At 34.7% G+C, this 16,107-nt stretch overlaps 1 protein-coding gene, 1 long non-coding RNA gene and 1 pseudogene across 6 annotated transcripts; 2 read left to right on the top strand and 1 right to left on the bottom strand.

The window, feature by feature from the left end:
- Positions 1–1,460: 1,460 nt before the first annotated feature.
- Positions 1,461–5,333, bottom strand: LOC107633990 (uncharacterized). 5 transcript variants are annotated; one of them, XR_015902441.1, is made up of 8 exons: positions 5,216–5,231; positions 4,910–5,018; positions 4,393–4,469; positions 3,847–4,320; positions 3,351–3,570; positions 2,271–2,382; positions 1,970–2,048; positions 1,461–1,874 (listed from the first exon to the last, which is right to left on the bottom strand). It is a non-coding gene; the product is annotated as an uncharacterized LOC107633990 (long non-coding RNA). The 5 variants fall into 5 exon arrangements; XR_015902443.1 differs by having other exon boundaries at positions 4,953–5,018; positions 5,216–5,230; XR_015902442.1 differs by having other exon boundaries at positions 4,953–5,333.
- Positions 5,334–6,798: 1,465 nt separating this feature from the next.
- Positions 6,799–7,502, top strand: LOC107611256 (vacuolar iron transporter homolog 2 pseudogene; annotated as a pseudogene).
- Positions 7,503–9,122: 1,620 nt separating this feature from the next.
- LOC107611250 (uncharacterized) lies at positions 9,123–10,535 on the top strand. The gene has a single exon (XM_016313201.1). It carries the CDS (start codon positions 9,123–9,125, stop codon positions 10,533–10,535), a length of 1,413 nt encoding a protein of 470 aa, XP_016168687.1.
- The last annotated feature ends 5,572 nt before the right edge of the window (positions 10,536–16,107 follow it).

Genomic DNA, 16,107 nt, shown 5'->3' with positions numbered 1-16,107 from the left:
GAGTAGAATTTTTCTACTAATAAAGTTCTCTATATAATAATATATGTCTTAGAATCATATAGATGATAAATTTACCTTTCCAATGCAATTAGCTAAAAAAGGAGAATTAAGTAATATGAATGTAAAATGATAAGTACACATGACTGATTGAGAGCAAAAGAAGTGCAAAGTTATATGGATTGTTGAAGAGGTAAGCATTAAAGTTGTGTGTATCATAAAAAAGAAAGAGTATGGAATGGGAAGGCCACCAAAGGAATCAGTCACTGCAATAATAAGCATTATCTCATCCTATTAGAGACGCAAATTAATTGAAGTTACAAACGCAAACACTTTCATTCATTGCTTTGCATTATTAATTCAACTCTTCCATTGCTTCACACCTAGCTAGCTTCAAAAATATAATATAATTAAATTTTGTGGTATAATCACTAATACTCTGCATTTATTTACTTTTCATTCAAGAAGAAAAGTAACAAATACATACTAATCTTCTTGAAATTTTTTTGCGTTTTTAAATATTTTATTTTAGAATAAATTTTGTATTGATAATGTATAAAAATTTATGCCATCTAAGGTTTGAGTATTTTTTTTTAAGTTTTATTTTATTTTAAATATTTTATTTTATAATAAATTGTGTTGTTAATATATAAAAATTTATGGTCTCCAGCACATCAAACTCATCTCTGTAACTCTTTTTCCATGGTAGAGTTGTGATTCAGCCCTATCAAAAATACATGAGGTTTTATTGACGAAAATCAAAGAACAACAAGAGCCAAGCTCTCTAATCTCAATCATGCTCTCGAATGAAGGGTTAATGATTTAATGTGGATGATCTTAAAGTTGAAAAATCGTAAAATTTTCAGATAAAATAGAATTTTTATTTAATCAAATGAAGATAAATAATTTTATTAAATTAAATTATATTAATATGATCAGTGAATGATAAAAAATACTAAAAAAATATATAAATAATATTTTAAGAGTATAAAAATTTTAAATTGTCATTTTAATTTTTTTGTAATCAACAACAATAAATTTTTTGAATTAATTAAATTTTTACAAAAAATTATATACCTAAAATTATTTCGTTTCTTTAAAAATATTTTGAATATACAATGATTCAATGAGAGATTGACTATTGAGAATTGAATATAATATTTTTAAATTCATATTTTCAATAAAAAGATATACTTAGTTATATCCATCATAAATAATTCTATATTCACTATTACTTATTTATCTAAATAATTCTAACATTGATAGAATATTATTTTTAAATGTAAAAAATTTAAAATATATTTATTCTATTTCAAAAATTAATACTCATATTTAACTTAGGATTTCAACAAATATGACAAAGAATATTACATTTTGTAGTTAAAAAAAAGTAAAATATCTATAAATATATTTTTGTGCTTTAGCTTTAGCTTTAGATTTTTCAAAAAAATTTGGCAAGTTAATAGAATCAAATCATATTTCTATAATATATATAAGAATGTATATTACACATAAATAAAAAATACTAGGTGTAATAAGAACAAATACATAAATTAAAAATCCACATTAGAAAAATCCACAATGCAATATGATCACCATATACAGTATGATCACCATATACAGAAACAAAAATATAAATAAAGTGGAAACTGGGCAGCACACTTTAATTTACTTTGTGATGAGTATTGACAAACTAAAGCCTCTATGCATGAGGCATGAGGCATGAGGCATGAGTGAGTTGTCAGCAATAAACATCCCACTATTGGTGAGTGACCATCATATGGGGCCGTGTTGGATGCACTTGTCCTCAATCCAGTGATGCTCCAATCCACACTACGCCACGCCTAAAACCATTCGCTCACTTTCTGATCCTACCCCTGCATGCAGAAAACATTTCGGTTAATGGTGAAAAGGCACACTTGAAAGATAAAAAAGATTTTTAACAATATAAGCCAAAAGAAATGAGAGCTACCTTCTCCAATATACTCAATTATGAATTCGTCTTTGTAGATGGTTTCAGCTGCCTCTACACCCCATCCACAATGTTCAGTCTGAATCAGAAACACATGGTTGCAAAAATTTAAAATTTTTCACCCCAAACAAAATTCAATCCCGAATATACACATTGAGATTAAAGGAGAAACGGATGTTTCTCAAATCTCGTTTCAGGACAAAATTAATAAAATCTAAAGGCCATATAGATAAGCTACAAGCTTTCAACCTAATAATTCATAAATTATAGACCAAAGAATAAAAGAACAGAATGTACTTGCCACTATTTATCATGACTTTAGAAATCACTTTATCACTGATGTGCCTTTGCACTTTGGCTCTCAAGCTTCAAAGGAGTAAACATGAAATTTCCTGAAAATAATGCTTCTTTATCTGCCAATTCAAAAGATTCACATCTTGGTTAAACTCAAAAACTGAAACTCAAAAAGAAATATAAATATCTCCACCAGATCCTTAGAATGCTTCCAAAATCATTTCTTTCATGGTTTCAAGCATTCTAACAGTACGAAGACATGTAACAACCAAGGATAACCCAAGTTTAAAAATCAAAATAACTCTCTTCAGGAATTCACAAGTGGCACAAAGGGAGCATTGGGTAAATATTTAATAACTTGATTGAGATTCTATTTAGTTTATAATTCAGATCATTGCAGACTCAAGGAAGAGATTGGTGTATGACTATATCTTGGAAGTATTTTAGTGAAAAAAAGGGACTGGTACTAAGTATAAGGAAAAGAACTGATAGGGTAGAAGTTTAAAATATATAGATAAGTAGGATATTCTGCATATATAGAGCGAGAGAGACCTTTGCAGAGTGATAGGGAGCACTTCAACTCACTATAGTTTACAAAGTAGTTAGTATACAGTGCACAGCAATAATTAAACTAAAGAAAATTCCATGCTAAGATCAACAAAGTATTAATTAGAGGAAACTGGATTTTAGTTTCAACATGTAGCAACCACGTTATACACTCTAAGTTAAGATATATAAGCTTTTATAATCTATGCTCTAGCATCATATTCAACAAAAATTCATCCCAAACTACTCAGACTGATTTAAACTATAAAATAAATTATAGCCAATGAATTATGGATGCAATTTCAGCCATGAATAGTAACTGTTTTGCATTTTTGCCTTAATGACCAAGACCATCAAAGATATTGCAAGAAAAATTTGGATCAGTCAAGATAAGCCATGAACAAGAGCTGACGTTTTCTTGAGAGGAAGAATTGATGAAGTCTTGGTCAATTTCTCAACAAGAAGACTCATCCTAAACATCATATGAGAGTACAGTCAAACTATCTAAAGTTCTAAACATCGAGGAACAGTAATAAGTTACCTGGTAAAGAATCATAAGTATCACAAGAATGATCCCAACTGCCATTGCGCTGCTATAATAAAATGCTAACGATTTGCTTAAGAAGGATGCCAGTGTTGAGCTAGCAGTCCTTATATCTAAGAGCTTGTGGTCAAAAGGAGACATTGATCGAACCCAAGAACCCTTGGTAACTTTTTCCCACTGGCCTTGTGAGCACATTCCTATAGCAAGAGATGCATTCCTGAACAAGACGCACAAAATTGCCCTAATAAATTAGATATACCATTTTATAAATCCTAGTTCAATTTAATACACGAAAACTGTGAGTTATAAAGGGAATAATATTGCATAATCAAATTGAGACTTGAGGTATAAGCCCAGTCCTAGAGAAAATGGTGTTCACCATGTTCACTCAACAAGACAACAGATCACTAGAACCAACCTCATTGATCAAATACATATTCATACCGTGCACAAAGAGATTCTTCAAAAGCAGATAGGTTACACAAATACACACCTATGAAAACAGATCTCTATGTTTGGAATGCGAATATTTGGATCTGCAGGCAACACCTTCACTTTCATGGAGTGCGCGAATTTACTCAGGTTTCTAAACCTTGACAGCCCGTGTATCCTAACTCTTTCGACAACCACAGCAACACCAGGCTTAGAACCAGGAGATTTTCCCACAGAAAAGCCACGTGATAGCTGCAGTGTCGAATTCTGGTTAAGACCTGCAAAAAGAATAAGCCAAATTTCAGGTTAGATATCTTTCGATTTCCTTTGAAGCCATGAGGTCCTTATGCATCCATCTAGATTGCTGAAAGGCTTTATGTTGCAGCTCTCTGCAGCATCATCTTTCGCTTTCTGCCTTTTGCATCTCTCCCTTCAACATCTTTTCTTCTCCAGCAGTAATTTGAGCTTATTGACCGTTCTGAGCAGCTCCCTTATTATATTCAATGGCATCACCCACCACAGAGGCTCTATCCATCTGTTAATAGCAGACTCAACCTATTAGTTTGATTTGTAAAAATTGGTAAACAAGTTTATAAGTGTTTTATACCTTCGTGGGGCTTGGGATAACACTCCTCAGGATTTTGTATTTGCCATTCAGTTGCTCTCTTCTTTGTTTCTCAGTTACTATGGTTCAAGATGAAAATCAAGATGTAATTGAGTGCAAAATGAAAAGAGAGAATAAATGAAAAGCGCAACAAGCTATTGAGAAACTATCCATAAATAACCGATAGAGAAATCAACGCTTACAAGTGAACAAAAAATGAATAATGAAAATTACATTATTGTGCTTATTTTCCTTCCCCTACCAAAACAAGAAGATTATAGTGCCACTTTAAAAATCTCAAACTTCATCTAATTGGCTTGGCTAAAAGAGATTAGAACAGAACCAATAGGAACATATGTGACATGTAACAATGAATCAAAGAAAAATTCTCTCTATAATTTATATTTACATTGCATTTGAAGAGGCATAGCTTTCTAGTGATAAGGATTAATCCCCTCACCAAAGACTAATAAAAGCCTTTCTAATTTTATACCTGAATAAAAGATCAATTATTTTATACCTGATTAACATAAATCACCACAGGAAAAGGGTAATTATCTTACTCTCCTTCTAGTGCATCATTATTATTGTTATTATTGGCAAATCTTGATGAAGCTGGAGTAGCACATCTGAAATCAACAAATCTTCTATTATCACAAAACTTAATAATACTTTATCAAAAGCCAAGAAACCAAGAAGATTAGATTCTTAATTCGACAATGAACAAAAACAAACAATAAAAAATTAGGAATTTAAAAACTCTAAATTTCAGGAAAAAAGTGAAAAGAAGAAAGAAAGTCTTAATGTAGCGCTGGCGAATGAAGACCATGGCGTGGTGGATTGACTTGGCCACGCCGAACTTGAAGACGAGAGTCTGGAGGCGGTCCTCAAGGAAGTATTTTTAGTTAGTATAATACTATAATTATGATACAAATTATTTAATGCAAATTTAGGAAAAAAATTTGAATGGAACGAGTGATGAATTATACCGTAGTAGTTAAAATTTAAATTTTATATTATCAAGACTTTTGTATTATTGTACAAATTTTATGACATGACCGTATTAATTAAAAAAAGTGGTAAATACTAGTTAATTATGTGAGTATATATAATGTCAATTGCTAATTAAAATAAAAAGATTGCACAATTACATATTTTTCTAATCTCATTCTGAATTTAATATGAAATTTATGATAATCCAACAATTAATATAGTTGAAGGCACGTATTTTTTTTATCTACGTAATTTTTGTCATGTATTATTGATAATTAAAATCACACGAATATACAAAATTAAAAAAAAAATACTCAAATCTTAGATGGCATAAATTTTTTTACATTATCAATACAAAATTTATTGTAAAATAAAATATTTAAAATAAAATAAAACTGAAAAAAAGGGATACTGTCATGCTTCAACGGAAACAGAAGCAAAAGAAAACAAAAAAGTAGATAATAATATAATATAATAATGTAAAACAAAGAAGTAAATAATAATATAATATAATATTGTTAAACAGTTGGTGTTTAAAAAAAAATAAATAATAATAATATATATTTAACGAATTATATCTCAAATGATATAATTTTTTTCATCTTTATTTAGAAGTTTTGAATTTGAATTATACTTTTAATTTAAAAAAAAAGATAATAATATACATTTAAACACATATTAAATTACCCAGAAACAAGACGGTATTTTAAAAACGAAAAAAATTTCAAAAAGATTAGTATGTATTTGTTACTTTTCTTCTTGAATGAAAAGTAAATAAATGCAGAGTATTAATGATTATACCACAAAATTTAATTATATTATATTTTTGAAGCTAGCTAGGTGTGAAGCAATGGAAGAGTTGAATTAATAATGCAAAGCAATGAATGAAAGTGTTTGCGTTTGTAACTTCAATTAATTTGCGTCTCTGATAGGATGAGATAATGCTTATTATTGCAGTGACTGATTCCTTTAGTTCCCATTCCATACTCTTTCTGTTTGATGATACACACAATTTGAATGCTTACCTCTTCAGCAATTCATATAACTTTGCACTTCCTTTCCTCTCCATCAGTTTTCTGCATTTATCGTTCTAACGTTCATATTACTCAATTCTCATTCTCTAGCTAATTGCATTGGAAAGGTAAATTTATCATCTATATGATTCAACAAATATATTATTATATAAAGAACTTTATTAGTAAAGAAATTTCACTCCTTTAATAGTAATTATTTTATTTTATTTTTGTTAAAGTGAAAAGGGCAATAAAAACTTAATAGATAGTACATTTTATTAGTGAAGAAATCTCAGCTCTCCAATAATAATCAACCAAAATTTCATCCATAAATACAATTAAATTGTTATATGTGTCCTCCACAATTTAATCATTCTTTATCGTCCATCATTTTTCAATTTTCATGGCATCCAATCATATTAATAATAACAATAATAGTTCACCCGTTAATAACGAAATCAACTTTATAGTGAGTAACCTTGAGCAACAACAAACAATTATCAAAAACCCCATACAATGAAGAAGAAGCAAAAAAGAAAGAGGAATTTGATTACTCAAAAAGATCCCAATAACTACGTGCAGCGGTGCTGGGAGCTAACAACAGCTGGTATCAACGGTGGCTCTGATGATGGGAGTGGGAGCAATGAGGGAAGACACGAAGGCCATGATATTGTCCGGTTTCACAAGCCTTGTGGCAGGGGTATGTAGCATAGCCATTAGTGAGTTTGTTTTTGTGCATTTAGGGTTAGACATAGAGATTGCTCAAATAAAGAGACAAGAAGAAGAAGAAGAAGATGAGATAGAGAAAAAGAGTTTACCGAACCCTTTGCAAATAGCTGCAGCATCAAGTTTTACATTCTCAGCAGGTGCAATAGTTCCTCTTCTTGTGGTATTTTTCGTAAGGAACTATAAATTCAGGTTGGAACTTATTTTAGAGTCAGATAGTTTTGTTTTGATTTTGTTTGGTTACTTGGTAAGACTCTTCCATTTAGGTCTTATGTTAGAGCCTTCTTTAGTGAATGGTTAGCCATGGCTATAACTTTTGGCCTAACCAAGTTGATTGGCTCAAGTGTCTTTTAATTACCTTTCTTGATAACATTATATCTGTATTGGGCTATCATTTTTATATATTTATTTCTGTTATAAGTGTAGTAGTTATCTTTTAATTACGTGTCTCATGGTTTGAAGTTGGAGTCCCCTATTTAATTTATCGTCATCATCTGTGTGTATTTATCACTAAAAGTTGTATCTGGGTTATAATGTGTAGAAGTTCTAATGTGCCTTTCCATAGGGTAGGAGTCTAGGAGAGAGTAGGTTAAAGTAGAAACAAAACTTGCTCGTAGAATTTGATTTCGAACTCGATCTGGTTTTTTTTTTTTATTTCAGAAAAAAAAAAAAGAAAAAGAACCAAGTTTGATAATTATTCTGAAACAAAAAGATACTGCTACTAGGAATGAAAACATATATGGAAAAGGACATAGACAAGTTAAAATTATCTAGCTATTGAAAATAATTTTAATAAATTTATTTTTAAAATTAGAATATATAACACACTTTTTAAAAGCAAAACCGTTTAAGTTAATATATGTACTTTAAAAAAAGAATGAATTTCAAGAACGTGATTCAGTTATATATCTATTATTTCTATATTTTTTATCACCCTAAGATAGAAATCAAATAATACTCAAGAGAATTTAATTTGATGTTATATACCCTAACTAAGTCAACTAGAGCATTTAGTGAGTTGAAAAAATTAGGATTATCCTACCATTTTTTCCCTCTTTTCTTATGTCAAAATATTATTGAATTTAAGATGGGAGTTTAATTAACTAGACCTATGTATGTGAAGCTGTGAACCCTGTTATTTGTTACAGATTTTTATTTTGCTTCCTCTTTGTTCCTCTCTAGTCGCTTCTAATGTCGGTCTTTACCCAAAAGATGAACACATAGAACATGCATTGTTGTTATATATTCCATGGACGAAACTTGTTAATATGACACTTTTTGCTTTGGACAAGGAACGTGATCCCTGCCATACACCTTTACTAATGGTGAATAGAAAAGACAATTAGGGGAGTGACCCTCGCTTTAATTAGGATAGTTACGCACTACCCATCCCAATATATAGAGAGTCCTTAATAACTTCAAATCAATCTTTTCTCATGTTTCATAGTAAAAGATAGGGCAATTTACGTATTTAAATAAAATGGACGAATCCTTTATCCAAATGTGCAAAATAGATAGTTGTTACGTGCATGTGCAAATTCTCTATTCTATATAAACCGTGGCAACCAACCACGGTTTTTAGATTGTACATAAACCGTGGCTGGCAGGGACGGTTTATGGGGAAATTTTGTTGCGTGTAAACCGTGGGAAGTTCCAGCGGTTTATGAAGGAGGCGTGGAAGGCATAAACCGTGGTAGGCTACCACGGTTTATGAAGAAGGTGCAATGGTCATAAACTCTTGTGGGTTACCGCGGTTTATGTAGTTGGTTGATTCGTGTAGCGCTTCGTGCACGAAAGGGCACTTGGGAGGTTAGGAGGTACAACGGGCCACACACATGCTTGGCAACCTCTATTTCAAGTGATCACCGTCAGCTGGATTATCACGTTATCTGTGCGAGGATTCTTCCTTTGGTTAGGGCAGATGCTGCGGTTACGGTAAAGGTACTACAACAAGCGACAAAAGCCGACTACGGATTCAGGCCTAGTTATAGGAAGGTTTGGATGGCCAAGCAGAAGGCAGTGGCACAAATATATGGAGATTGGGAAGAGTCTTACGCGGAGTTGCCACGTTGGATGCTAGGGGTCCAGTTGACAATGCCCGGAACAATCACGGTGTTGAAGACCTCTCCTGTTCGGCTTGGTGGTGAGGTTGATGAGTCGACGGTGTACTTTCACCGGCTTTTCTGGACATTTCCACCCTGTATGGAGGCATTCCGGCATTGCAAGCCCTTCGTCAGTATTGATGGTACCCACTTGTATGGGAAGTATGGAGGGACGCTGCTGTTGGCGATAGTTCAGGACGGGAACTCGAACATCCTCCCGATAGCATTTGCCCTTGTGGAGGGCGAAAATGCAGAATCGTGGTCATTCTTCTTGTCCAACCTCCGAGAGCATGTGACTCCTCAGGAGGGTATACTTGTTATCTCTGACAGGCATAATGGGATCAAGGTAGCGCTTAAGGCACCTGAGACTGGGTGGCTGCCTCCCCGGGCTTTCCGAGCCTACTGTATTAGGCATGTGGCTGCGAATTTCGCCCTAACGTTCAAAGGTAAGGACTCAAGGAGGATGTTGGTGAATGCTGCGTACGCAAAGACTGAAGCTGAGTTTTACTACTGGTTTGACATCATGCGGACTGAAAATCCAGCAATGTGTGACTGGGCCAACCGGATGGAGTACGACAAATGGACCCAACATGAGGATGGTGGTCGACGGTTCGGGCACATGACCACCAACATCAGTGAATGTGTGAACTCCGTGCTAAAGGGAACTCGCAACCTCCCGGTCACATCATTGGTTAAGTCAACTTACAGGAGGCTTGCTCAGCTATTTGTGGAACGGGGACAGACAGCAGAGGCACAACTCGGATATGGGAATGAATTTTGTCAGGCATTAGTCAAGGCTATTGATCGGAACCTAAGAGACTCTAGGTGCTTCACTGTGACGTTATACGACAGGCATCAGTCCGAGTACACCGTCGCGGAGACGACACCAACCGGGAGCTTCTCGCTGGGTAGCTATAGAATTTCCCTTAAAGATCACCGATGCGACTGTGGCCACTTTCAGGCGCTGCATTATCCTTGTTGCCACGCCATTGCGTGTTGCGCCTACTCCCGCCTTAACTGGGCGTCATATGTTCACGAGGTGTATCGTATGAGTGAGGTGTTCAACGTTTACAAGCAGGGGTTTTTCCCACCTATCCCTGAAGGACTATGGCCTCCATATGCTGGGCCTACTATCATTCCTGACCCTAATATGCGGCGTGCAAAGGAAGGTCGTCCAAAGGCAACCAGGATCCGTGGAAGTATTGATCAGTCTCAGGAGAACCAGCCGAAGCGTTGTGGGCTATGCCGTCAGGCTGGGCATACGCGGAGGAACTGTGACCAGCGAAGACAGAGTGGTGGAAGGGATGCCTAGATCTCATGTCGTCTAAAATGTCGTGGGAAACTGTTTTAGTTGTTTTAGGAACTTGATAATTTTAGTAACGTATGGTTGGTTAAGTCTATGACTGTCAACATGTTTACTTAATGCAAAAATTTCAGATGAATAAATTCCTGTTATTTTACATGTTTGATTGAATCACTTTGTTATCGTTCATATTGTGCATGATAATTGTGACGGAAGAGTTACATATAAAAGAAGCTGAAACCGGTTTAACTACATAGTCAAGAGAAAAATAACATTTCACAGAAGTCTCAAAGCCATAAGTCTCACTAGCATGCTAAGTACATAAACTAACAAAGTCCCTACCAGACGGGAAAATATGACATAACTAATCAGAATCCTCAATGGTGTCACTGTCATCATCGTCGAACTGGCCAAGCAGGTGACCTCCGGTGCCACACAAAGGAGGACGCCTCACCCTCCTCGGTCTCTGATCTGTCGCTGGTGCTGATGGCTGTGCAGGAACCACACTGAATGCAGAGGCTCGTGTCCCTCCTAACGCGAACTATGGGTCAGACGGAGATGCTGCAGGCTCGTTGAGGTCAACGGCCAACTGAGCCTGAACGTCGTCACTCTGTGGCTGCTGATCAGCAAACTGGGCATGCTCCTCAGGCATCTGTGGCCTATAATGGGTACCATCATCATCCCTGAGCATGTCTGCTATATCCCTGTAGAACTCGGACTCAGTAACAGGATCATCAATGTCCATCCCGACAGCCGCGGTAGTAAACTCAGCAAAAGCATGTGGGGTCACGTTCCCAAAGAGCTGAGAGCTACTACCCACGTCAAAGGTCGGCTGATCCATAGCTGAGGCTGAACCAACTACGTCCTCACCGGGCACGTGCTGAGTGCCGTCATCCTGCACGGATGGTCCTCTATCACGAGCACCTCCACGGTCATGCCGCCCAGCCTGCCGTCTGCCTCTACGTCGAGGAACACGGTAATCCACTGCATCCCCAGGCTCAGCTCCAGGGACGTCCTCCTCCAAACGGTCAGCAAACAACCTCCACTTGCGATCGGTGGTCCGGGTCCCTATACGGCGACGCCGATCGACTCGTCTGTTATCTGGTCTGTCGTAAACGTGCACTCTAGGAGGTGCCTGGGACGACCCTCTGTGACGAGCCTCCTCAGTCAACACAATCGGCCTAGGATCCTGAAATGCAACATCTGGGAATAGGAATCTGTGCGCCACACGACACCACCACTCCAGGTACTCTGTTGAGGGACCGGGGTCAAGGACTCGATCGACCCATATGACTGACTGGAGCCGGTTCTCCCAAAGCTGATGCCACTCCTAATAATACGTAGAAAACCACCGGTCCCCACCCCTACCATCCTTCGCATGAAGCCAATCTATGTTCAGAGCTGACTGAGGGAGATGCTGAACACCGCCGAACTGGGGTAGAACCCTATCGACCTGATGCCACTCAATCGCAGCAAAATATATCAGGCTAGTGACGGCCGTCCATAGCCTACGGTGCTCGTCAAGTAGTATCTCCGGATGAATAATAGCAGCAACCTCAACAGAAGAATAAGGCTCCCACACAAACTGTATCGAAACAGTAAGAGTTTCATCAGACAATGACATTTAAGAAAAACCAGTTCAAGTATTAGCAATAAATAAATGACTCACATCGTGGACACGCAATCGATCCAATGCAAGGCGTGCGGAAACTAATCTTTGTGCCCCTGCATCGTTCCTCGGCATAAAGGTCGCCCACCTACAATTTTAATTGAAATGATGCCAAAACAAAGAATAACACATGCTGTTCTACAATTTATGAACGGAAAATAGTAAACCCTACCTGGAAGCAAGAGGAAACCCGAATCCGTCAAAACCAGTGGGCCTCAGAGTGGGAAACCTCCAGAAAATCCAAGACTGTAGTAGCTGTAGCGGCCCAGCCAAGTTAACAATGTTTCTGTTTGTCCCACGACAAAGACACCTATACAACCAGGCCAGTGCAGCCGAGCCCCAGCTATATCTGCCCAAGTCGTCCAATGATGCCAAATAAGGCAACCAGCGAAGATGGACCCTGTTTGCATTCTTGTCCGCAAACAGCTGAGACGACAACAGCATCAGAATATAAGCACGTGCGTATATACGCACGGTCTCATCACTAGCATCTGCTGGGAGAACCCGGAACCTCTCGTGGAACCATGTGTAGCACACTGTCATCTGCTTTACTTTACTCTGTGGAGGTAACTCCCCAAATAACTCCCGGAACCACACCCATGCTGGTCTACCGTGTTCCATCAGATTCTCAAACTCAGTCAGGCACTCGTTAACGGGCGCACCATCGATCGGCAAACCCAGCTGATATGCGACATCCTGCAAAGTAATGGTGCACTCACCAAAGGCCATGTGGAAGGTGTGGGTCTCAGGACGCCACCGCTCAATAAATGCGCTAAGGAGAGGCTCATCAACCCAGAACCACTCACTGTTTAGCCTAGCCAGATGATACAAGCCCGCGGTCTCCAGATACGGTATAATCCGGTCATGTAACGGCATATTCTATTGTCTCCTAAGGGCGCTAATAACCCTACTAGGCTGCAAAATGTGGGTAACAAAATCCCTTAACATTCAACCATTACTAATAACATCAAACATAATTTAGTAAAAATTATTAGAATCCTCACATTAATTTTATTGACTCTCTTATTGTATAATTAACAATGAAACTACGAATACTATGCATTCATGATAACAATAAAAATAAAGAAATAAAATATTTTAACTAACAATAACCATAATAATAGCAATTTTTACAAAAATACTATTAATCAGAATAAAACAAAATAAATAAACATAATAAAATATTTTTACTAACAATACCGATAATAATATGAACATTTATATACACAATATTAATAACAACAACAATAAAAATAAAAATAATAAAATATTTATACTAACAATAACCATAAAAATATTAATTTTTATATAAACGTCTCAAATTTTGATTTACAGTAACTATAAAAATATCAATATTTATATAAATAATATTAATCATAATAACAATAAAAATAAACATCATAAAATATTTTTACTAACAATAATCCTAATAATATCAATATTTATATTAATAATAATAATAATAATAATAATAATAATAATAATAATAATAATAATAACTAACCTCTTCGTCGATATATCCTGCCATGTGAGCAACGCCATTTAGTCGGTACAAGCGATCTTTACCCTCCATTGGCTCCACCACCCACCCCTCCTTCAAACCTCCAAGGTTTTTCCAAATCCTCTCAACACAACAAGCTTGAGAATTTTTTTGCTGAGACAAATGATCCGTCCCAAGCTTCAGCGGATTAGGTTTATATAGCCCCTAACACATAAACCGTGGGAGGTTAGAGGGGTTTCTGTTTATTGCGCAGTCTTCATAAACCGCGGTGGGTTACAGGGTTTTATATTTGATTCAACTTCTTCATAAACCGTGGTAGCCTACCACGGTTTATGCCTTCCACGCCCCCTTCATAAACTGCTGGAACCTCCCACGGTTTACACGCAACAAAGTTTCCCCCTAAACCGTCCCTGTCAGCCACGATTTATGTACAATCCAGAAACCATAGTTGGTTGCCACGGTTTACATAGAATAGGGTTTTTGCACATGCACGTAACAACTATTTGTTTTGCACATTTGGGTAAAGGATTCATACATTTTATTTAAATAAGTAAATTACTCTAAAAATACTTTAAAATTAAGATATGGCAAATAAGTACAGTAGTTAAATTTGTTAATAAGATGGTCTTTAAAAAAATTAAATAATTAAAATTTTTAAAATATTTATACCGTATTTATTAGTAAAAATATTTAAATTTTGTTTATTAATGATGATTTAAATAAATATTCTAAAGATATTTATTTGTTACCAAAACTTTAAAAAATTATAAAATTTGTTAAAGTGGACTCATAAACTATATATATATATATATACACACACATACGGCAAACCATTGGAATACCGGAATTACTTGACATTTTTTTTTAGTTTATGTTAGCTTATTTTATTCTATAATAATTTACTGTTCTAAAGAAAGTTTAACTTTCAATCTTTCATCACACAGATATTTTTCTTTTTTTCTTTACTATTTAGTATAGATATATATATTATAAAGAAATATAAAAAAATTATTAAAATTTATTATATTTTTTATATTTTTAATTATTAATTTAATTTTTTTAATTTAATAATTTAATAATATATTTTAATTTATACTTTTAAATATTAATAATTAACTAATGACCAAAATTAATAAATTGTTCTGTTCCTCTTACATTATATTCTCATAGTTGAATAATGCAAATAAGTTGTATTGATGAGAATAATCTGATCGAGTAAATACATATGAAGGCGAGAAGTAATTAACACACCATTATTTGTTGGTATCTAGATATTAGATATTTTGATATAGACACATACACTGTCACCCTTAGTTTGTGTATGTGATATCAATCATCATAATCTAAAATCAAAACCATATATGTGGTTTGTCTTTAATCTTATTATATTTTCTTGCTCATCAAGATATATTAGCGAGCTTTGTTATTGTATGTTGGTTGGTTTGCTTTAATAACCGAACCAACAACTTGCTTATCCATAAAAAACATCAAGACCCCACAAAGCAATCTCACTGCATATACAGCTAAACCATTATTTTCCCCATTTTTTTCTTTTTCTCCGTGACTGACCCATTTAATTTGATTTATATATATAATATTATAACATCATCACTCCACTTATTAAGCCATGTGAATCACAACTTCACTATAAAAAAAAACTATAAAGATGAGTTGGATGTGTTGGAAACCATAAATTTTTATATATTAACAACACAATTTATTATAAAATAAAATATTTAAAATAAAATAAAACTTAAAAAAAAAAACTCAAACCTTAGATGGCATAAATTTTTATACATTATCAATGCGAAATTTATTGTAAAATAAAATATTTAAAATAAAATAAAATTGAAAAAAGGATACTGTCATGCTTCAACGGAAACAGAAGCAAAAGAAAACAAAAAAGTAGATAATAATATGATAATGTTTAACAAAAAAGAATAATATAATATAATAATGTAAAACAAAGAAGTAAATAATAATATAATATAATATTGTTAAACAGTTGGTGTTTAAAAAAAATTAAATAATACAGAAAAGTTCTGCATACAAGTCCTAATGACTTGTATGCTTTACAAGTTTATTAACAAATAAAATCTAAAATGCGCTGCTACACATACGTCGTATACACGCGCTATATTAGGGCTCCCGCTTTTATCTAACTACCAAATTTAAAAGATTTTTTCCTTCTTCATTTTCGTTATTTGCGGATTTGCTCGTTCTTCTTCTCGTGCGTCTTCTCTCCTTCTTCTCCATCGTTCTTTTTCTCTCCTTTCTCACTGGTATATTCTTCGTCATTTACGTTAGTTCTTCTCTCTGCAACTCCAGCTTCGTTTTCTATTTGATTTGTTGTTTTCTGAAATCAAAGTTTGAACTCGTTTTGAAGATTATGGATGATTCAAGCTCAGATT

Source organism: Arachis ipaensis, chromosome B1 (genome assembly GCF_059453495.1).
Source record: "Arachis ipaensis isolate K30076 ecotype BB chromosome B1, ASM5945349v1, whole genome shotgun sequence".
Taxonomy (NCBI): domain Eukaryota; kingdom Viridiplantae; phylum Streptophyta; class Magnoliopsida; order Fabales; family Fabaceae; genus Arachis; species Arachis ipaensis.
The sequence above is the reverse complement of the archived record's forward strand: the minus strand, read 5'-3'. Positions and strand labels throughout refer to the sequence as shown.

What these genes read in the sequence shown, in the direction of transcription:
- LOC107611250 (XM_016313201.1), top strand. Translation starts at nt 9,123, where the DNA reads ATGGCCAAGCAGAAGGCAGTGGCACAAATATATGGAGATTGGGAAGAG.